This window comes from Ochlerotatus camptorhynchus, unplaced genomic scaffold (assembly GCF_037179485.1).
Source record: "Ochlerotatus camptorhynchus isolate MF236.1 unplaced genomic scaffold, CSIRO-AGI_Acam_v1.1 ptg000046l, whole genome shotgun sequence".
Taxonomy (NCBI): domain Eukaryota; kingdom Metazoa; phylum Arthropoda; class Insecta; order Diptera; family Culicidae; genus Ochlerotatus; species Ochlerotatus camptorhynchus.
Window position 1 is genome coordinate 696,962 of NW_027040537.1, and position 17,114 is coordinate 714,075.

Here is a 17,114-nt window from a genome sequence, read left to right on the forward strand (position 1 = left end):
ATTTTTCTCTAGTGGACCCTACACGATTGCTTTTATTGACAATAATTGTATTGTCAATACATTCTATATTGACGTCAATACATCGCGATTGGCAATATTTCTGAATTCACATCATCAATATTGTTGGAGGCGAACCAGCCTAAGGCTGAAAGCCTCCTAAATAAAGCTAAATAATAATAATAATCATCAATATTATTGTCAATAATTCCCCTTCGCGTCAATATATTGATGCGTGTGGGGTTTGCTTCTGATCTGGCAACGTCTATTCGCCTTGACACCAGTCCCGAAGTGACGTTTCTTCACACACATTTTGACAGTTCCTTATGGGGTTTTGCGTTGGAGTGAGAGAATAAGAAAAAGTCCGCCATGTTTCACACATAGATTGACAGTTATATATGAGATTTTTCCATATGAGTAAAGAGTTACAGAGCTCTCGTCAACGCCAATTACAGGTAGTGCATTTACAGTTTGATTTTCGATGACCTTTCACCGCAGCATTTATATATACACTATGGCCGATGGATTCGGTTTTTTCCTGATGCTGATGCGGAAAATGTGGTAAAATTAATTAATTTACCTGATAGCATGTGGTTTGAGTGCATTGCTGTTGGAAAGCATGTGACCAGCCATGTTCGGTAATAGCAGGCCATGACCAACTGGAGTGACAATTAGCTTAATTTAATCGTTCTGCTTGGCTCTGACAACTTTTTCGCAACTCAAACTTTCTCGATGGACTTTAATGATTTGGAGCACCTAGCGGACGTGCTTCTCGTGGAATGTGAAGCAGATTTTGAACCGTCTTTCTATCGCCAAGCAGAGGCCATCTACCAACGGGAATCAACCATTTACAACAACATCGATTCGGTAAGTGTTGCTCCATCCAGAAACAAATTGGCACAATCTGTTTCACTTTTCTTATTTTCTTATTTGTTTTCCATTCAAGATCTCGGCCCTCCAGCGCCGTTTGGATGGAGTTCAACGTGATCAATCAGAGCTGGAAGGTTCGGTTTGGCTTATCGCAGAAAAGTTAGTTGAATTGGAACTATCAATCACCGAACAGGAGCAGTGCGCCCAGGAAGTAACATGGCCATGCCGAGCAAGGGCATGGCCATTTGCAACGTCGTCGTCGCAGCAGGCAAGTGCGGAAAGAAACAAGATGTAAGTTTAGCTTTTTAACTCTTGTAGCTTGTTTCACTCATTCAACGCAAAAGGAGCGGGTGGAAAAGTTTTTATCGCCTCTGGTGGGTGTCAATTTCCACAAATGAAAGTTATAATTTTCTTCTAAACTTGCTTTGCTCTTTCCACAATCATCAAACAGCTATCGAACCCTGCTGGAGGTGGCATCACGGATGGACGATCCGGACCGAGAATGGCCTCCGGTCGCCGGCCAATTGAAGGTTATAATTGGTGATCATCGTCGATGCTACGATAAGGTAAGTAAAGGCTGAAGACTGCATACAAATCTTGAAAGAGGAGGTGGAGGTTAAGTAATTATAGCTATTCAAAGATAAATTGCTCCTGGGCATTAACAATAAGTAAATAAATTATAGCTTTTACTTGCAGGCAGGGTATTGAAACCCTGAGAGCAAGACTGTAATGAATATACTTGTAGACTGAGTATTTTTTCCTCGATATTGCTTGCAGATATTTGAGGGAAATTGCGAGGGAAATTGTTTTTTTTTTAACTCTGTCTACCTGCGTTTTTTGCGAATTTGAGTAGACGATATTGCAATTTGAGTCGGATTCAGTTACTACCGTATGCATAAATTGACGTCAGAGCCAATCTCTCAATTTTGCGGTACCAAATTAAAATTTTCATAATTTAAAAAATACATGCGTTGAACAAACAAGTTTCTTACATTGCTAAACAATCATCTTTTTTGTGTTGTAGTAGATAGTATCCAATGAATAGTGCTGTCAGGGTGACCAGTAATCCGAGAAAATGCCGGGAAATAATAATGTTACCATGCTTCTGCGTTAATTTTTCTTCAGATGTCACTGCGGTTCTTAATAGTGACATCTATCAGAATTTAAGAATACATTACATACATAGTTCCGTTGATTGTTAACAGAAGGCAGTGTGGGCAAAACACCGCAGCGCAGAATATAAAAAAAAAGAGAGACTTTGGATGTTAATCTAAATGCTAGAAGTGCCAGACATGTTTTGCTGTGTCAGGTACTCTATTTTGTAGTCTGTGAGAGGGAAATCACAAATAGACTGTCTTCAAAATACATGGCATGTTGAGAGATTGAGATCGTTAGAAAAAAAACTTGCCGAGATTTAGCTAACAAGCGGGAATTTTGCCTAGTTCTCAGCTAACAATCATAAATTTTGCTGAATCTCGGCAAGTTTTTCACTGAGATCCAACAACAAAAAATGCCGAGCTGCTCGGTGGTGCCAATTTCAGCAAAACAATCTGAGTGTGTTGTAAAGCGGGTAAAACTGTATGAGGAAACATAATTTTTATTTAATTTTAGCTTATTTAACAATAATTTCCGAGAAATAAGTGAACGAAAAAGTTCCTGAATGATTTCTTTAGGCTGTCGTTCAGTTTTTTTTTTACCTAAATATGACTCGAAAGCGAATTATTCCCACTTCTCTCAATTATATGGAGATTTGTATAACATTATACCAGCGGAACAGCGCCATCTCTGTTGAAAATGGCCTGACGATATGATTTATTCTATAACTCGATGGTCCTTTCAATATTGAGTTATGAAGAGCTGACTCTATTCGAGTTTTTATCGCTGTTTTGGAAGATTACTCAAAAATACAAAAAAAAAAACGTGTGCAGTTAAGATTCCTATAGCTCGGTTAAAAAGGACCGCACAATAGGCACCGGCATTAACGAATACATATATGGGTTAAGAGTTAATAGGGGACAAACACTTATTGTAGGGTAATTTGAAGAGATAACTTCCTGGTGCCTTCTGAAAAGTTATTAACAAAATAGATGACCTTCTTTTTGGGAAAATTTGGCATACGGAAAGTCAGAAGTCTGGTCCTCCGGAAGACCCGGAACATCCGTAAAAGTGGTCAATTCATGAAACTGATCCTAGAGCTCCGTGTTTTTTTTTTTCGAAATCACTCATAGACGTCTTATCAGAATGAATTCGGAGTTGTAACCAAAATATGGACGCTGGGGACAAGGAGATGGTCCACCGAAAGATCCGGAACATCCGTAAAAGTAGTCAATTCATGAAACTGATCCTAGAGCTCCGTGTTTTTTTATTAACTCATAAACGTTTTATCAGAAAGAATTCGGAGTTGTGACCGGAATATGGACGCTGAGGACAACGGGATGGTTCACCGAAAGATCCGGAACAGCCGTAAAAGTGATCATTTCATGAAACTGACCCTAGAGCTTCTCGATTTTTTAAACCACCCATAGACGTCTTCTCTGAATGAATTCGAAGTTGTGTTCGGAATATGAATGCTGGGAAGATGGTCCACCTGAAGATCCGGAACATCCGTAAAAGTGGTCAATGCATGAAACGGATTCTAAAGCTCGGCGTATTTTTCGAAGCCTCTCATAAACTTGTTATCAGAATGAATTCGAAATTGTGACCGGAATATAGACCCTGTAGACCACGTGATGGTTCACCGCAAAATCCGGACCATGCGTCAAAGTGGTAAATTCATTTTTTTTCCCTTGATTTGTTTCCCGTCGATCTTGTTTTCCGTACTGAGTACCAATGCTACCGACGCCAGGGAGGCAGCTTCCCCAGCTGGACCCTACTTATCGACTCATAATCGGACTCATGGACTGAGCACCACCGGCTTTACTTACCAAATTAATGTATGAGTGGTTTAAAATAAAAAATTAGAGCTAGGTAGAGCTAACAATTTCCACAATGTAAACGCTTTACGCATTTCATTTATACAGCCTCAAGCTGTATTCGAACGTTATACGATATGAAGCAACCTTTATACAGCTTGATCCTGAAGGCGGATTAAATATTGTTTACTATTTTTGATGTGGAAATTCATTGATTTTATTCAGCTGCGAATCAAATTACTTGAAATTAGTTATGAACACACTACCAAATTGTTACCCTGCATCGGAACCTGGACTTGACACTACCAACTTCGCTACGTGAACACTTTGAACTGACGTAAACAAACCTATATGACCTTCTACAACAAGATCACTGAGTAGAGGCCTTATAATAGTGCACATGAATCATTTTTCTCGAATAGTTAGTTCAGCTTTGTAGATGAGCGGAGTAAAAGTTGTAAACTGGACAAGTCTAAAAATGAACCTAGATGATTTTAAAATGCTGCCAAAGTAGCGCTTATACAGTTTATTAGTTACAGTGATTATGGGTTATTTAGATGTTGAAAAAGCACCTTTGATGTTTATCTTATTCAGCAAGAGTGGTTAGTTGTATAGAAGCCATAAAATGAGTAATATATTCACTTTATTAGCTTTGTTTCGCAGCTACTAGTTGAAAGTTGATTAATGTTTACATAGACGTGGCATTATATTGGCTGCTGTTATTCATTGCGACTGATAAATTGAATAATGGTTGTGAAAAAGTTGAGTAAACGCTCTCCAAAACTATTTTGCTAGCTTCTGCTTGTAGCTGTATCTGCAGCTTTTTTCAGCTATTTTACAGAACAATGATTGAAAAGTTGGCTTATATTTAAAGGTGAAAATGTTAGTTGGGTAGGATCAGTTTCATGAATTGACCCCTTTACTGTTGTTTCGGATCTTCCTGTAGACCACCCTGTAGTCTCCAGAGTCCATATTTCGAACACAACTCCAAATTCATTCCGATTAGTAGTTTCTAAAAAAAACACGGAGCTCTACGATCAGTTTCATGAATTGACCACTTTTACGGATGTTTCGGATCATTTAATGAACCATCCCGCGGTCCCCAGTTTAAACTTTCTGGCCACAATTCCGATTATATTGTGCTAAGACGTTTATGAGTGGTTTCTAAAATTCCGTTGAGCTTTAGGATCAGTTTCATGAATTGACCACTTTGCGGATGTTCCGGATCTTTTAGTGAATGATTCCGTGGTCCCGAGTATTAATTTTCAGATCAAAACTCTGAATTTATTGTGATAAGACGTCTATGAGTGATTTTTTAAAAAACCGTGAAGCTCAAGGATCAGTTTCGTGAATTGAACAGTTTTACGGAAGTTCCGGATCTTTTATTGGACCATCCCGTGGCCCCCAGCTTAAAATTTCAGGTAAAACCTCCGATTTTATAGTGATAAGACGTCTATAAGTGGTTTCGTAAAAACCGCGGAGCTCTAGGATCAATTTCAGGAGTTGACCACTTTTACGGATGTTCCGGATCTTTCATTGGACCATCCCGTGGTCCCCAGTTTATAATTTCTGGTAAAAACTCCGATTTTATTGTGATAAGACGTCTATAAGTGGTTTCGTAAAAACCGCGGAGCTCTAGGATCAGCTTCATGTGTGGACCACTTTTACGACTGTTCCGGATCTTCCACAGGACCTGACTCGTACCCTACCGGAAACTGACTGTTCCCAAAAGGAGCCCATCTATCTGCTGAACGACTTCTTTAAAGACATCAGTAAGTTATTTCTTCAAATTCAACATTGCAACTTTGTCGACTAATTTTTTTTTTTCTATTTCTTAACGTTCTCATTTAAGAGTAATTTTTCGGAGTTGACTTAGGGTGTTGTTGGAAAAATTAGTTTTTTAGCACTAACTTTTTTATTTTAAATTTCTCATGAAAGTCATCTTGTAGAGACTTTTAAAACTCTTTAAGACAAATGTTTTATAGCGAAATTTGTTGCCCTTATCTTTTCTAATAAAAAAGATATAGCCAAATATAGTAAAAAATATGAATAAATTCAAATTGATTTTATACGAGTTTAAAAAATAACATACCTTCAATTTTTTCATATTATTGAGAAGCCCTTTCAAATGCAGTAAAAAAACATTTTTTTTTGTTTACCTCAACCAGAGATATTAACATTTGAAAAGTGCATATTTTTAGTATAAAAACGTCAATAACTCTTGATCGGCGAAAGATATTGACAGGCTTTGTGTAGTAAAAATTTGCGCCTTCTTAAGATCTAAAAGTTATTTCAAGACACCTTTGCTCAGAAATTCGAAATAAGAAAACTAGAGCAAAACAACTATTTTTTTAGAGCCACCCTAACTCAATTCAAGAAAATAGCTCCAAATCGTCCAATTTAAGAGATACAAAAAAAAAGTTCCTTGAAATTAGCTCAGCTATAACTTTGCCGAAGAATACTTACCTTAATTTATTCAGACAAAAAGTTAGATTTTTGATTTTAATGATAATAGGAACCACCCTAGAATTCATTGTCATAAAAATGAGGGCCTAACTATAAGGAACAACTTTGTACAAGAGACTTTTAGTCTAAAGTTTCAATTTCAGGCTCAAAACATATCATTCCACCTAAATCTGCATTCTGGACCATGACGCGTTTATCTAGATAAAATTGATAAATAGCAGATTTTTAGCGATGGGCCCATTCTTAGGCCAACATTAGAGCCATTTCCCCTTCATGATCCGATTTTGATTGCCCATAACGAAATTAATGATTGCCCATAACGAACAATTCCGGAGTGAATTGAGATTTAGGCGTAATTGATTTTATAAACAAACACGTCAATCGCCGAATTCTCGTGAATAAAGAGCCACCCACAATAGTCCGTCACCGTCACCGTCACCGTCACCGTCACCGTCACCGTCACCGTCACCGTCACCGTCACCGTCACCGTCACCGTCACCGTCACCGTCACCGTCACCGTCACCGTCACCGTCACCGTCACCGTCACCGTCACCGTCACCGTCACCGTCACCGTCACCGTCACCGTCAACTGACAGCTTGGTTTGAGCCAACGCTATTCAGTTTAGCAACCCACAAAGATGCGTTGCGCTCACTGCGCGCCAGTCCTAAAACGCTGACGCTGTGCTAAATTTTGAAAATTTTCAAAATTGACGCAGCATGACGCTGCTGTTTAGTCTCCTCAGCGTAATCAGAAGCATATGTTGTGTCGTGTTGCTTTGAACATATGATGGAAAACATTGTTAGTAGGAATTTGCATTTGTAAGAAGGGCCAACCCCAATTCCCAAGCAAATTTCAGTGATTTTTGACGCAGCACTACGTCTGTGATTTCTATATGGGGGTGTACTTTGTGACCGAAAATGGAACATGTAACAAAATTATGAAAGATTTTGAACGTTAATAACTCAGCTGCCTTTGGACCAATTTCAATGATTTTATCACCAATGGATCAGAAATATTTCTACGCATCTGCTAAATTAAATACTTTTCAATTTTTCAAAATGTCACTATTGAAAATTGCACGAATGTGTAATTGTTGCTATGATAATTAAAATTATCACCGATTGCCTGCGAAAAGCGATTTCCCTAACACAGATTACAAAGTTGAATTTCATCCGGTCTCACCAAACGTTGTTTATTCAATCACCGCGTGGTGAGTGGTGGTGTTCTCCAGTACACGACGAAAGGCATCCCGCAAGCAGCTAGCTATCAAGGGTGGCCTCAACCGTTGATCAGATTCAGTTCCAATCACCGTGTGTGGTGGTGTCTAGTCGTTGGCATCAGCAGCAGTGCTTTCGAGGCGTGGTGTTCAACATTGTTCTCCAGTACACAACGAAAACCTGCCTGCAAGCAGCGAGCTTCAGCCCACATGGGCATTAGACTTACGCAAAATTTGAAATTTTCGGTCCACAGTGCTTAAACGGTTCCAAATTGGGTCCTGCTTAGCCTCCCAAAATTTAAACTACTTTAGTTAGAAACTGACTTGGCACAAACCATTTCAACTTTATATGAGAATTACTATGGGAAAACTTTTGTTTTTGTTCATATCGATCTAACAATTCACCACATCACTATGCTTTTAAAAGTGATGGCAGTGATTGTAGAAATTTTCTTCAGCTACAACTTTGTTCAAAACCACTTTTCAATTAAATGTAAGAAACAAAAGTTATTAATGATTCAAGTCACTGATGTCTAATGATTATGTTCATTCAACCAGATATGGAAATTGTCGCACGAAAAAATGATCATCCTGGAACATTCTCGTCAAACAACAATTTCTTGTCGCACGACAAAATCAAGAATCCATCCAGTCGCGACTAACTATTCTAGTCATATGTCACTCATACTGTTCATTGAGACATAGTACTATAGGTCATTTAAAAAGGAGGATCACGACAAGAAACCATTCATTCTAAAAAGGAGGACAAATTTCAAAAAGGTTGGAAATAATGTTAATTTCCTTCAATATTGGTATTTCCTATTTCAGATAAAGTGGGAAATACTGCCAAATACCCTTCAATATGCATATTTTGGGAATCGGGATGACGTCTCGAGACCAAAAATCGATATCCAGCGCCATCTTGAAATACAAGATGACGGCTTCCAATTTCAGAAAAAGTGGGAAATACTGCCAAACACACGTCGATATGTATATTTATGGAATCGTGATGACGTCTAAACACCAAAAATCGATATGCAGCACCATCTTGAAATACAAGATGGCGGCTTCCGATATCAAAAAAAGTGCGATATACTGCCAAATACAGAAAAAGTTGGAAATACTGCCAAATACACTTCAATATGTATATTTTTGGAATTGGGATGACGTCTAGAGACCAAACATCGATATCCAACGCCATCTTGAAATACAAGATGGCGGTTTCCAATTTCAGAAAAAAGTGGGAAATACTGCCAAATACACGTCAATATGTATATTTACGGAATCGAGATGACGCCAAGAGACCAAAAATCGATATCCAGCGCCATCTTAAAATGCAAAATGCTATTCCAAAAATACCCATATTCAAGGGTATTTGGTAGTTTTTTTTTTCACCTTTTCTGATATCGGAAGCCGCCATCTTTGATTTTAAGATGACCGAAAATCGATGTCCAGCGCCATCTTGAAATCAAAGATGGCGCTGGATATCGATTTTTGGTCTCTAGAGGTCATTCCGATTCCAAAAATATACATATTGAAGGGTATTTGGTAGTATTTCCAACTCTTTCTGAAACAGGAAGCTGTCATCTTGGATTTCAAGATGGCACTGGATATCGATTTTTGGTCTCTAGAGGTCATTCCGATTCCAAAAATATACATATTGAAGGGTATTTGGTAGTATTTCCAACTCTTTCTGAAACCGGAAGCCACCATCTTGGATTTTAAAATGGCGTTGGAAATTGATTTTAGTGTTTTAGACGTCATCCCGATTCTGAAAATACCCATATTGAAGGGTATTTGGTAGTATTTCCCACTTTTTCTGAAATCGGTAGTCGCCATCTTTAATTTCAAGATGGCGCTGGGCATCATTTTCGGTCTCTAGACGTCATCTCGATTCCGAAAATATACATATTGAAGGGTATTTGGCAGTATTTACCACTTTTCCTGAAACCGGAAGCCGCCATCTTGGATTCCAAAATGGCGTTGGACATTGATTTTCGGGTTTTAGACGTCATTCCGATTCCGGAATTACCCATTTTGATGGGTATTTGGTAGTATTTCCCACTTTTTCTGAAATCGGCAGCCGCCCGTTTTGATTTCCAGATGGCGCTGGACATCGATTTTCGGTCTCTAGACGTCATCCCGTAATTTAGGTATTTGGCAGTATTTAAAACTTTTTTTTATTAAACCTGACGCCGCCATCTTTGATTCCAAACATCGATTTTCGGCAGCTTCCAGTTGTGTCCGTTCCAAAATACTCATCACTGCAAATACGAAGTTCAGCGCCAAGATTCAAGCAACTTCCAGTCAGAGGTGAAATCCATCAAAACAACTCAATTCCAGTTATTTCTACCTTGTTATGTCTCGTATGCAAAGCGACATGCATTTACTAGAAAACGACCAGCGGCAGTTTGGTCGCGACAGAATGGAAGAATGACATGACAGACTTTTTTCGTCAATAACCATGTCGATAGTTTTCGTCATCTTGTCGTCCGACGTACGTGAAACAACTAAGGCTCTGAACCATTTGGCGATTTTTTTTAACTTTTGGTTAAAATTTGACAGATGGAAAGTTATCGATTAACCCTGCTATCCGAGCATGGTTATTTCTGACAGACAAGAAGTTAAATTTTGACGACCGTTGCTCGAAAAACGGTCGATCGACAGCACGGGGATTTTCGAACATAAGAAATAACTTTCGAAATGTCACTTTTAACCATGAGTAAAATATAACTCGGCAAATGGTTCACAGCCTAAGTCGTTCTGGAAAAAGTCACGCAACAGATGTTTCGTGACCAAATGAGAGAAAGACAAGAATAGAAAATGTTCCGTCGAGAGACGGCCCAGTAGATCAGTTTTTCAAACACAAGCAGATGAGTGCTGACTTTTTTTGTTGTCGTTGTTACATAGTTTATCGTCATGAGGTTGACAATTCCCAAGCTTGCATTCAACTGTTCAGCAGGTAACATTGATCAGTTCACGAAGATTTGCCGCACTCTTCTCTCACCCGTAAGTTTTGACAGTTTTGGGTGGTTTGTTTTGGCTCCCATTCGTTGCTATCTCTTTTACTCAGAAGCAAAATGATAGGGAGCAAAAATTGAGGTTAGGGACCGTGCACTGATCTATTGGTGATTCTGGTGCGAAGAATAGAGCACAAATATAATGGCTACTATGTCACACTGCAGAATGCAGTGTTGCCCACAGGACAGCTGCTTGATCATGTCATAAGATTATACATCTCTTAAATAATTAATATCATTTTAATTTGACATTTGGCTGAAAAACGTTATTCCGCAAAGTTGTAGCTTAGAAAATTTCCCGTAGGAATAGTTATAGAAATTTTCGAAAAAGCAATATGGAAAATGGGTAGAAGACAATGAACAAAAAGTTTGGTTTTCCCATAGTAATTTCCATATAAACATCGAATAGTTTGTGCCAAGTCAGTTTCTTACCAAATGATTTTAAATTTTGGGAGGCTTGTCAGGACCTGATTTGAAACCGTTTGAACACTGTGGAGCGAAAATTTCAAATTTTGCATCAGTCTAATGGGCATCCATAGAAGGAGGAAAAAGCCGCACCACTATTGATCGGAATCAGTAGCTCTTCGTGAGTCGCTGTGGGCCATCTATGTCCAGCGCCTCATACTAAAGAGTATAAACAAAGAGAACCCCGCTCAAATTCCTATTCCGACACAAAACATAAGCTCCTGCTGCCGTTAACAAATAAAATTGGCGAAAAATTCAGAATGTTCGGACTTTTTTTTTTAAATATTACATCTTCTACCAAAACAAATGATTAAAACGAGATTATGCTGCTGTCAAAACGCAACGCATGACGCATGATTGTGCACAACCGCTGCGCCAATGCGTCCGTCAACGGCGCCGGTGGTGTAGTGGTAAGCGTGATTACCTCTCACCCCAACAGGCCTGGGTTCAATCCCAGTCGGCGCCGCCGGGATGTTCTGAGGCATTCCTTCGGATGGGAAGTAAAGCCGTTGGTCCCCGGTTCATGAGTTGATGGGTCGATAGGTAGGGTCCAGGTGTGCGAGCTGCCTTCCTGCACGTCGGTAGCATTGGTGCTTAGCACGGAAAACAAGATCGACGGAAAAAACAAACCAAAGGAAAAAAATGCGTCCGTCAGCATTTTTAGTACATGACGGATGCGTTGAAGCTAATTGTTCTGTTACCAGACAAATTGTTGTCAAACAATATCAAGAATAATTCTGTCAATATTGTATGAAATCTGTCAGTGAGAATGACAAAACTTAGCACTGCAGTTGCAGTTCAAAAGGGAGTTTGCTCAATCCCTTTCGAACTGTAACTGAGCAATATTTATGTGAGAGAAAAGGAAAGGGCAATGCAATTCAAAAGTCATTGAATGGAATTAAAACAAAGAGTGGAGTTTGTCAGGACAAATTTGCAACCGATTTTATCTTCCAGCTTGCTGCTACTGATCAAGCATCATTAGTTTGCTCGTTTATCTGAAAGAAAATCCTGAATGATGCCCAGCCTTTTTTTCCCGGGAGCCATTTAAATGTTTCCTGGAAGTAATCTATAGCCATTCTAAATTTGCCCTGCAACTCCTAAAAACTTTTTAGAGTGCTTGTTTCTTGGAAATCCTTCTAATTCATCCTTAAAGTGCGTTCAATTCCGGTTTCTTGTTCGCTCCCCTGATATAACGCAATCGCAGCTCAGATAGAGGTGCGATAAATATAGATTGTTTCGCTTTAAATATTTCATAACATGGCAAAAAAAACCGCCAACTTTTTCGATTAGTTTACCTTAATCCGAGTGGGATTACCTTCTGGTAATTACAAGGCTGACTTTCTTAAAAGATCGCTGTGTAAAATAAAATGGTGAAACGAAATAAGGTGAAGATGAGACCATCGACAAACCGACATGAATTACCATAGCAAAAATAATAAAATTTCTGATTAAAGCACACTACTGACATCTGGTCCTGTGTTTGCTGGAAATATTTAGCTACGCCAAGAACTCGCATGCTCGCATGGGGGCCTCCCTTAGCTCAGTTGGTAAAGGCGCAGCTACAAAGCAAGACCATGCTGGAGGTGGCTGGGTTCAATTCCCGGTCCGGTCTAGGAATTTTTCGGGTTGGAACATTTCTCGCCTTCCTGGGCATAGAAGTATGATTGGACTTGCCACACAATTATACCAATGCAAAAATGGTACAGGCATCGAAAGCTCTCAATTAATAACTGTGGAAGTGCATCTAGAACACTAAGTTGAGAGCACGCTATAAGCTAATATGCGATATGCAATAAGCTTGAAATGCGAAGAAGAAGAAGAAGAAGAAGAAGAACTCGCATGTAAAAGTTATGAATTGGTGCGTGTCTGATCTATTCTGGACAAATTATTTTTATCTAGATTAAAATATCCTATGGTTTTGACAGTTCGGATCACTGCACATTTGAATCGGCCGTTTACGATTTTCGAGCATAAGTCAGAATTAATTGTCATGTCGGTTTGTCTGTGATTTGACTTTCAATTTAAGCGGTAGTTATAAAAAAATGGCAAGGTCATAAACTTTAATCAAAGCTGGCGTGTAATTTGGACCTGACGTCAAAAGTGGCGCTTCATTGTAGGCTACTGTGTTAAAATATGTATAAGCTGTGCGGAATGTTTCCACTCGTGATTTATTTATTTTTTATGGCCTCTCTCTCTCTCTCTGCCAGCATTTTCCAGTTATCGGCGTCCTTGCTTGCCACACCGAAACCTTGGTGGCCGTTGAAAAGCAGCTGGATGCAATCAATGACCTGCTGGCTGCAAATGAAAAGCTTTTTCGAGAATTCTGTCCCCGTACCGAAGAACATTGTAGGCCAGGTAACTTTTGCTACAATCTGATGACTGACATGTAAATAGGAACCTAGGAAAGTGTAGGTGTTCATAAAATCATCCCAATTACTTTGTTAATAAATTGAAACTGCGGACATTTTGCGTCATTGTTAATTCCGGAGAACTTCGAGATTTGGGCGCAATTGCTTTTGTAAACAAACACGTGAATCGCCGATTTCTCGCGAATAAAAGCTCAATCTCGGGATCAAATAACACCACATGCTAGATGAATCATTCCCTTACCTGTTTGTGTTGTTAATTTTCTAGACTGAGCTTTTATTCTCGAGAAATCTTTAGGTAAAACGTTTGCTTACAAAAGTAATTACTTCCAACTCTCAAATCACTCCGGAATTTGTTTAGGCTGTTTAGGCTGTTGCATTTCGTATAATGCTACATGTGCGTTCGATCAAGCGATAATTTCAATTTGCATACATACGTACCAGGGGTATGGTGTGGCTGTCAAAACCAATATATAACGCATCTACCTCACATTGATTTTGATACTTTGCGTTTTGGTTCCTAATTTTTGGTTGGTCTATCACAAAACTTGTGCAATGCGAACATCGATCAACTAGTTTTGGAATTTATGTATAAATAAAAATCAAAGTTTCAATTTGTTTTCAAGACGATGAGTAGCGAGCAACAATAAACTGATTAATTGTAACTCTAATAAATTATGTTACTGGAGTGTCACCATCTATGATGTGTTGGCAAAATACTGGCATTCGCATCCCCCTGATACGTACAGTGAAGCAAATCTGCTCGCTGCGAAACGTATCTTGTGAAATGTTTGAAAGGAGCCAATTCGAGTTTTCGCGCTGCCAACGGAATCAATGGACCGAATCCGATCGAAACATTTCTGTTGAACATGGTTTCCAATTTGGAAAATTTCTATGACAGCTAGGTTGTACACGGTGAAAAAATTGTTTTCCGAATTCACGATATGTTAGTTGATCATAAGTTTTTTTTCTTCAGTATGTCGATCTAGGTAGGGTTCAAAGTTTAAACCAAACATGTACGGAGTGAAAAGATCTTTAATCAAAATTTAAAGGCTTAAATCGGTCAATCAACAACTGAGGGATTTTTGAACATTTTGATTTTTGTTTGAAGTGTCAATTTTAAGTGAAAATTCACCATCCGGAACACAGCCTAAATTGTAAAAATCTATGGTCAGCAGCAAAATACGCACTATTTTTTCTCAGCATGTACAGCCTCAAGGTTGGAATGTGTACAACAAGGAATCCAATTATCTGTCGTCTTTGATTCGGAAAGGATTTGTACACGACCCCCACGATTGTCGCATTGGATTTCCAACTACTCGTTATGGTCGGCCAGAAGTTCAATGGAAAGATATAATCGATCAGGTTATTGCGAACTGTATGGCTACGTCTTTGATGGGAGACTAAACTTTGAATCAACTGCTAATTACGTAAAAGGGAATGGAGGGAATGGAGAAAGTTGTATTTGCGAAGTATAGACTTTTCATGATGAGTGCAAGAGGGAAATTTCTAGTACTTGTCTCCCATCAAAATCTGGGAGAGAGACACACGAAACTAATTTCGTAGTCTGTGTAATTGAGTTTGTTTTTTTTTTCAAAAATTACTTAACGCTAGTAATATTTTTGATCAACAAGAGAAAGTGAGCCAGTTTTGGCCCTTGTAAAATTTGAATGGTTATAATTTAAAAGAGCAATACATATTGGGTTGATGGCTAAAATTTCAGGGTATTACAATTCAATTTGAAGCGATGGGACTTATTTCAAATAATGACTCCGTCGTATGTGACAATTCATTAACCGTATGACTAAAAATCAGTCACTTTGATGTAACAAAGAAAGTATAAAGCAAATAATTTAATGTATCTTGTAATCGCTGAGTAAACTTTGCTTTTTGACTACGGCCCAAAACTAGACCATAAGATCATAATTGGCACTAGTGTAATAGCAACAATCAATACGAAGGTAACGATTTTTAAATTGGCACACTACTTGACTAGCCTATTGGTCCCAAGCAAACGATTAACGTACCCCATTCTAGTCGAAATTCTAGTACTACGCAATGTTCGTTTTGATTCGCTATGAAAGTTTGACAGATAAAACGAGGGGTTAGTGGATCTTCCTATGTTTCGAGGGGTGAATCGATTGGCTTGGGACCGAAGAGAGTACCAGAGCTAAGCCAAAAAGTTGAGCACGTTTTTTCGGGACCTACTAGTCTTAGAGTTACCTCTATGATTTCACCGTTTCGAACGAACTGTCGCACTTTACTTGTGATCGATGCCATCATGATTTACACACTCGATGGTGACACTGTACCGTTGCCAGGTAAAATTTTCGTCCGGGGATTTGTTTATAATCCATTTTGACATATGTTTTGTCATCCATTAAAATACAGCCATCAAATTTCGTCAAAACTCGTTCGTATAGTAATCGTGCTGGCTTTTTGGCCGCTAAATTTTATTTCAGGGAGCGATTCGGATGTTTACTGGCACAAAAAGACTTATATCCTTCTCTTGAAAGGATGTTGAGCACGGTGGAAAAGTTGGAATCGTATTTCTTTGCCAAATCACGTATGGAGACACCTGGGTTGTTTTTCACGTACCTCAACACCTTTCTCCTCAGCTCTTTGTCCCTAGTGCCACTTTTATAATAGATGCGCTGTGCTCTATCCACACTCAGGGTATCCATGTAACGTTTGATTACAAGACTCACCGTTGACTTTGGGAATTTTAATACTTTTACTATTTTTGAGGCAGATCACGAAGGGTTCTCTAACGGGTGGCAACTAAAATTTTGGAATTTTTTCGAGGCTTCTATGCTCAACAACAAACGAGCTCAGAGAGAAATAAGTGCTCTCTCTCTCCTCTTTCTGCTAGTATTTTCTTTTTGTTTATGCTTGCTCAGTTTTGCTCAAAAAGCCGTCGAAACAAGAAGTATTTCGCGAGCGCGTTGTACAGTTCTACGAACTGCACAGAAATCTCGGAAAAAAGTATACGGTACAACATTTTAAAAGCGAAAATGTAGCGGCTTCGACTGTTTACCATATCCTAAGATCCCCAACAACTGCTCGCAAACAAGGTAGTGGAAGACCAGCCAAAATTATGGACGCAAAAGGACTTCGTTCTCTTTCTCGTGCCTTCAACAACAAGGATTCACTGAGCCAACGGGATGTCGCAAAAAAGTTCAACTGTTCTCACCAATACATCTGCAAAGCATTGAAAAGAGTCGGAATAAAGTGCCGAAAGAAGATACGAGCCCCGGAATGTACTGACGCACAGATTTCAACGCTGAAATCCCAATGCCGCTGGCTGATTAAAAATTATTCCGGAAAAAGTTTTGTTTTGGACGACGAAAGTTACTTCCCTCTTTCGAAGACGCAGATTCCCGGAAACGATCGATACTATTCAACGGATAGTTCTACTGCACCTCCGAACATAAAATATAAGTTTAAACATAAGTTTGAACAGAAAGTGATGCTGTACATTGCCATTTCCGAGAAAGGCATTTCTAAGCCATGGTTCAAGCCCTCTTTTTTGGCAATCAATCAATATGTGTACCAGAACGAATGTTTGAAGAAAATTTTGATCCCGTTTCTACAAAAACATCATGCTGATGGACAATACGTGTTTTGGCCGGATAAAGCGTCATCGCATTAGGCCAAAAAAACACAATCGTTCCTGAATACCCATTCGATCCCATTTGTACCCAAAAACCACAACCCGACAAATCTGCCTCAGTGTCGCCCAATCGAAGATTTCTTCGGGGTTTTGAACTCCTTGGTGTACAAAAATAACTGGAGAGCCAC

At 39.0% G+C, this 17,114-nt stretch overlaps 1 protein-coding gene across 1 annotated transcript; it reads left to right on the forward strand.

Moving 5' to 3' along the window:
• Positions 1–727: 727 nt before the first annotated feature.
• LOC135716008 (uncharacterized) lies at positions 728–13,337 on the forward strand. The gene is made up of 4 exons (XM_065238887.1): positions 728–864; positions 944–1,158; positions 1,319–1,433; positions 13,155–13,337. The coding sequence occupies exons 1-4, from the start codon at positions 730–732 to the stop codon at positions 13,335–13,337; spliced, it is 648 nt and encodes a 215-aa protein (XP_065094959.1). The 5' UTR covers positions 728–729.
• Positions 13,338–17,114: the final 3,777 nt, after the last annotated feature.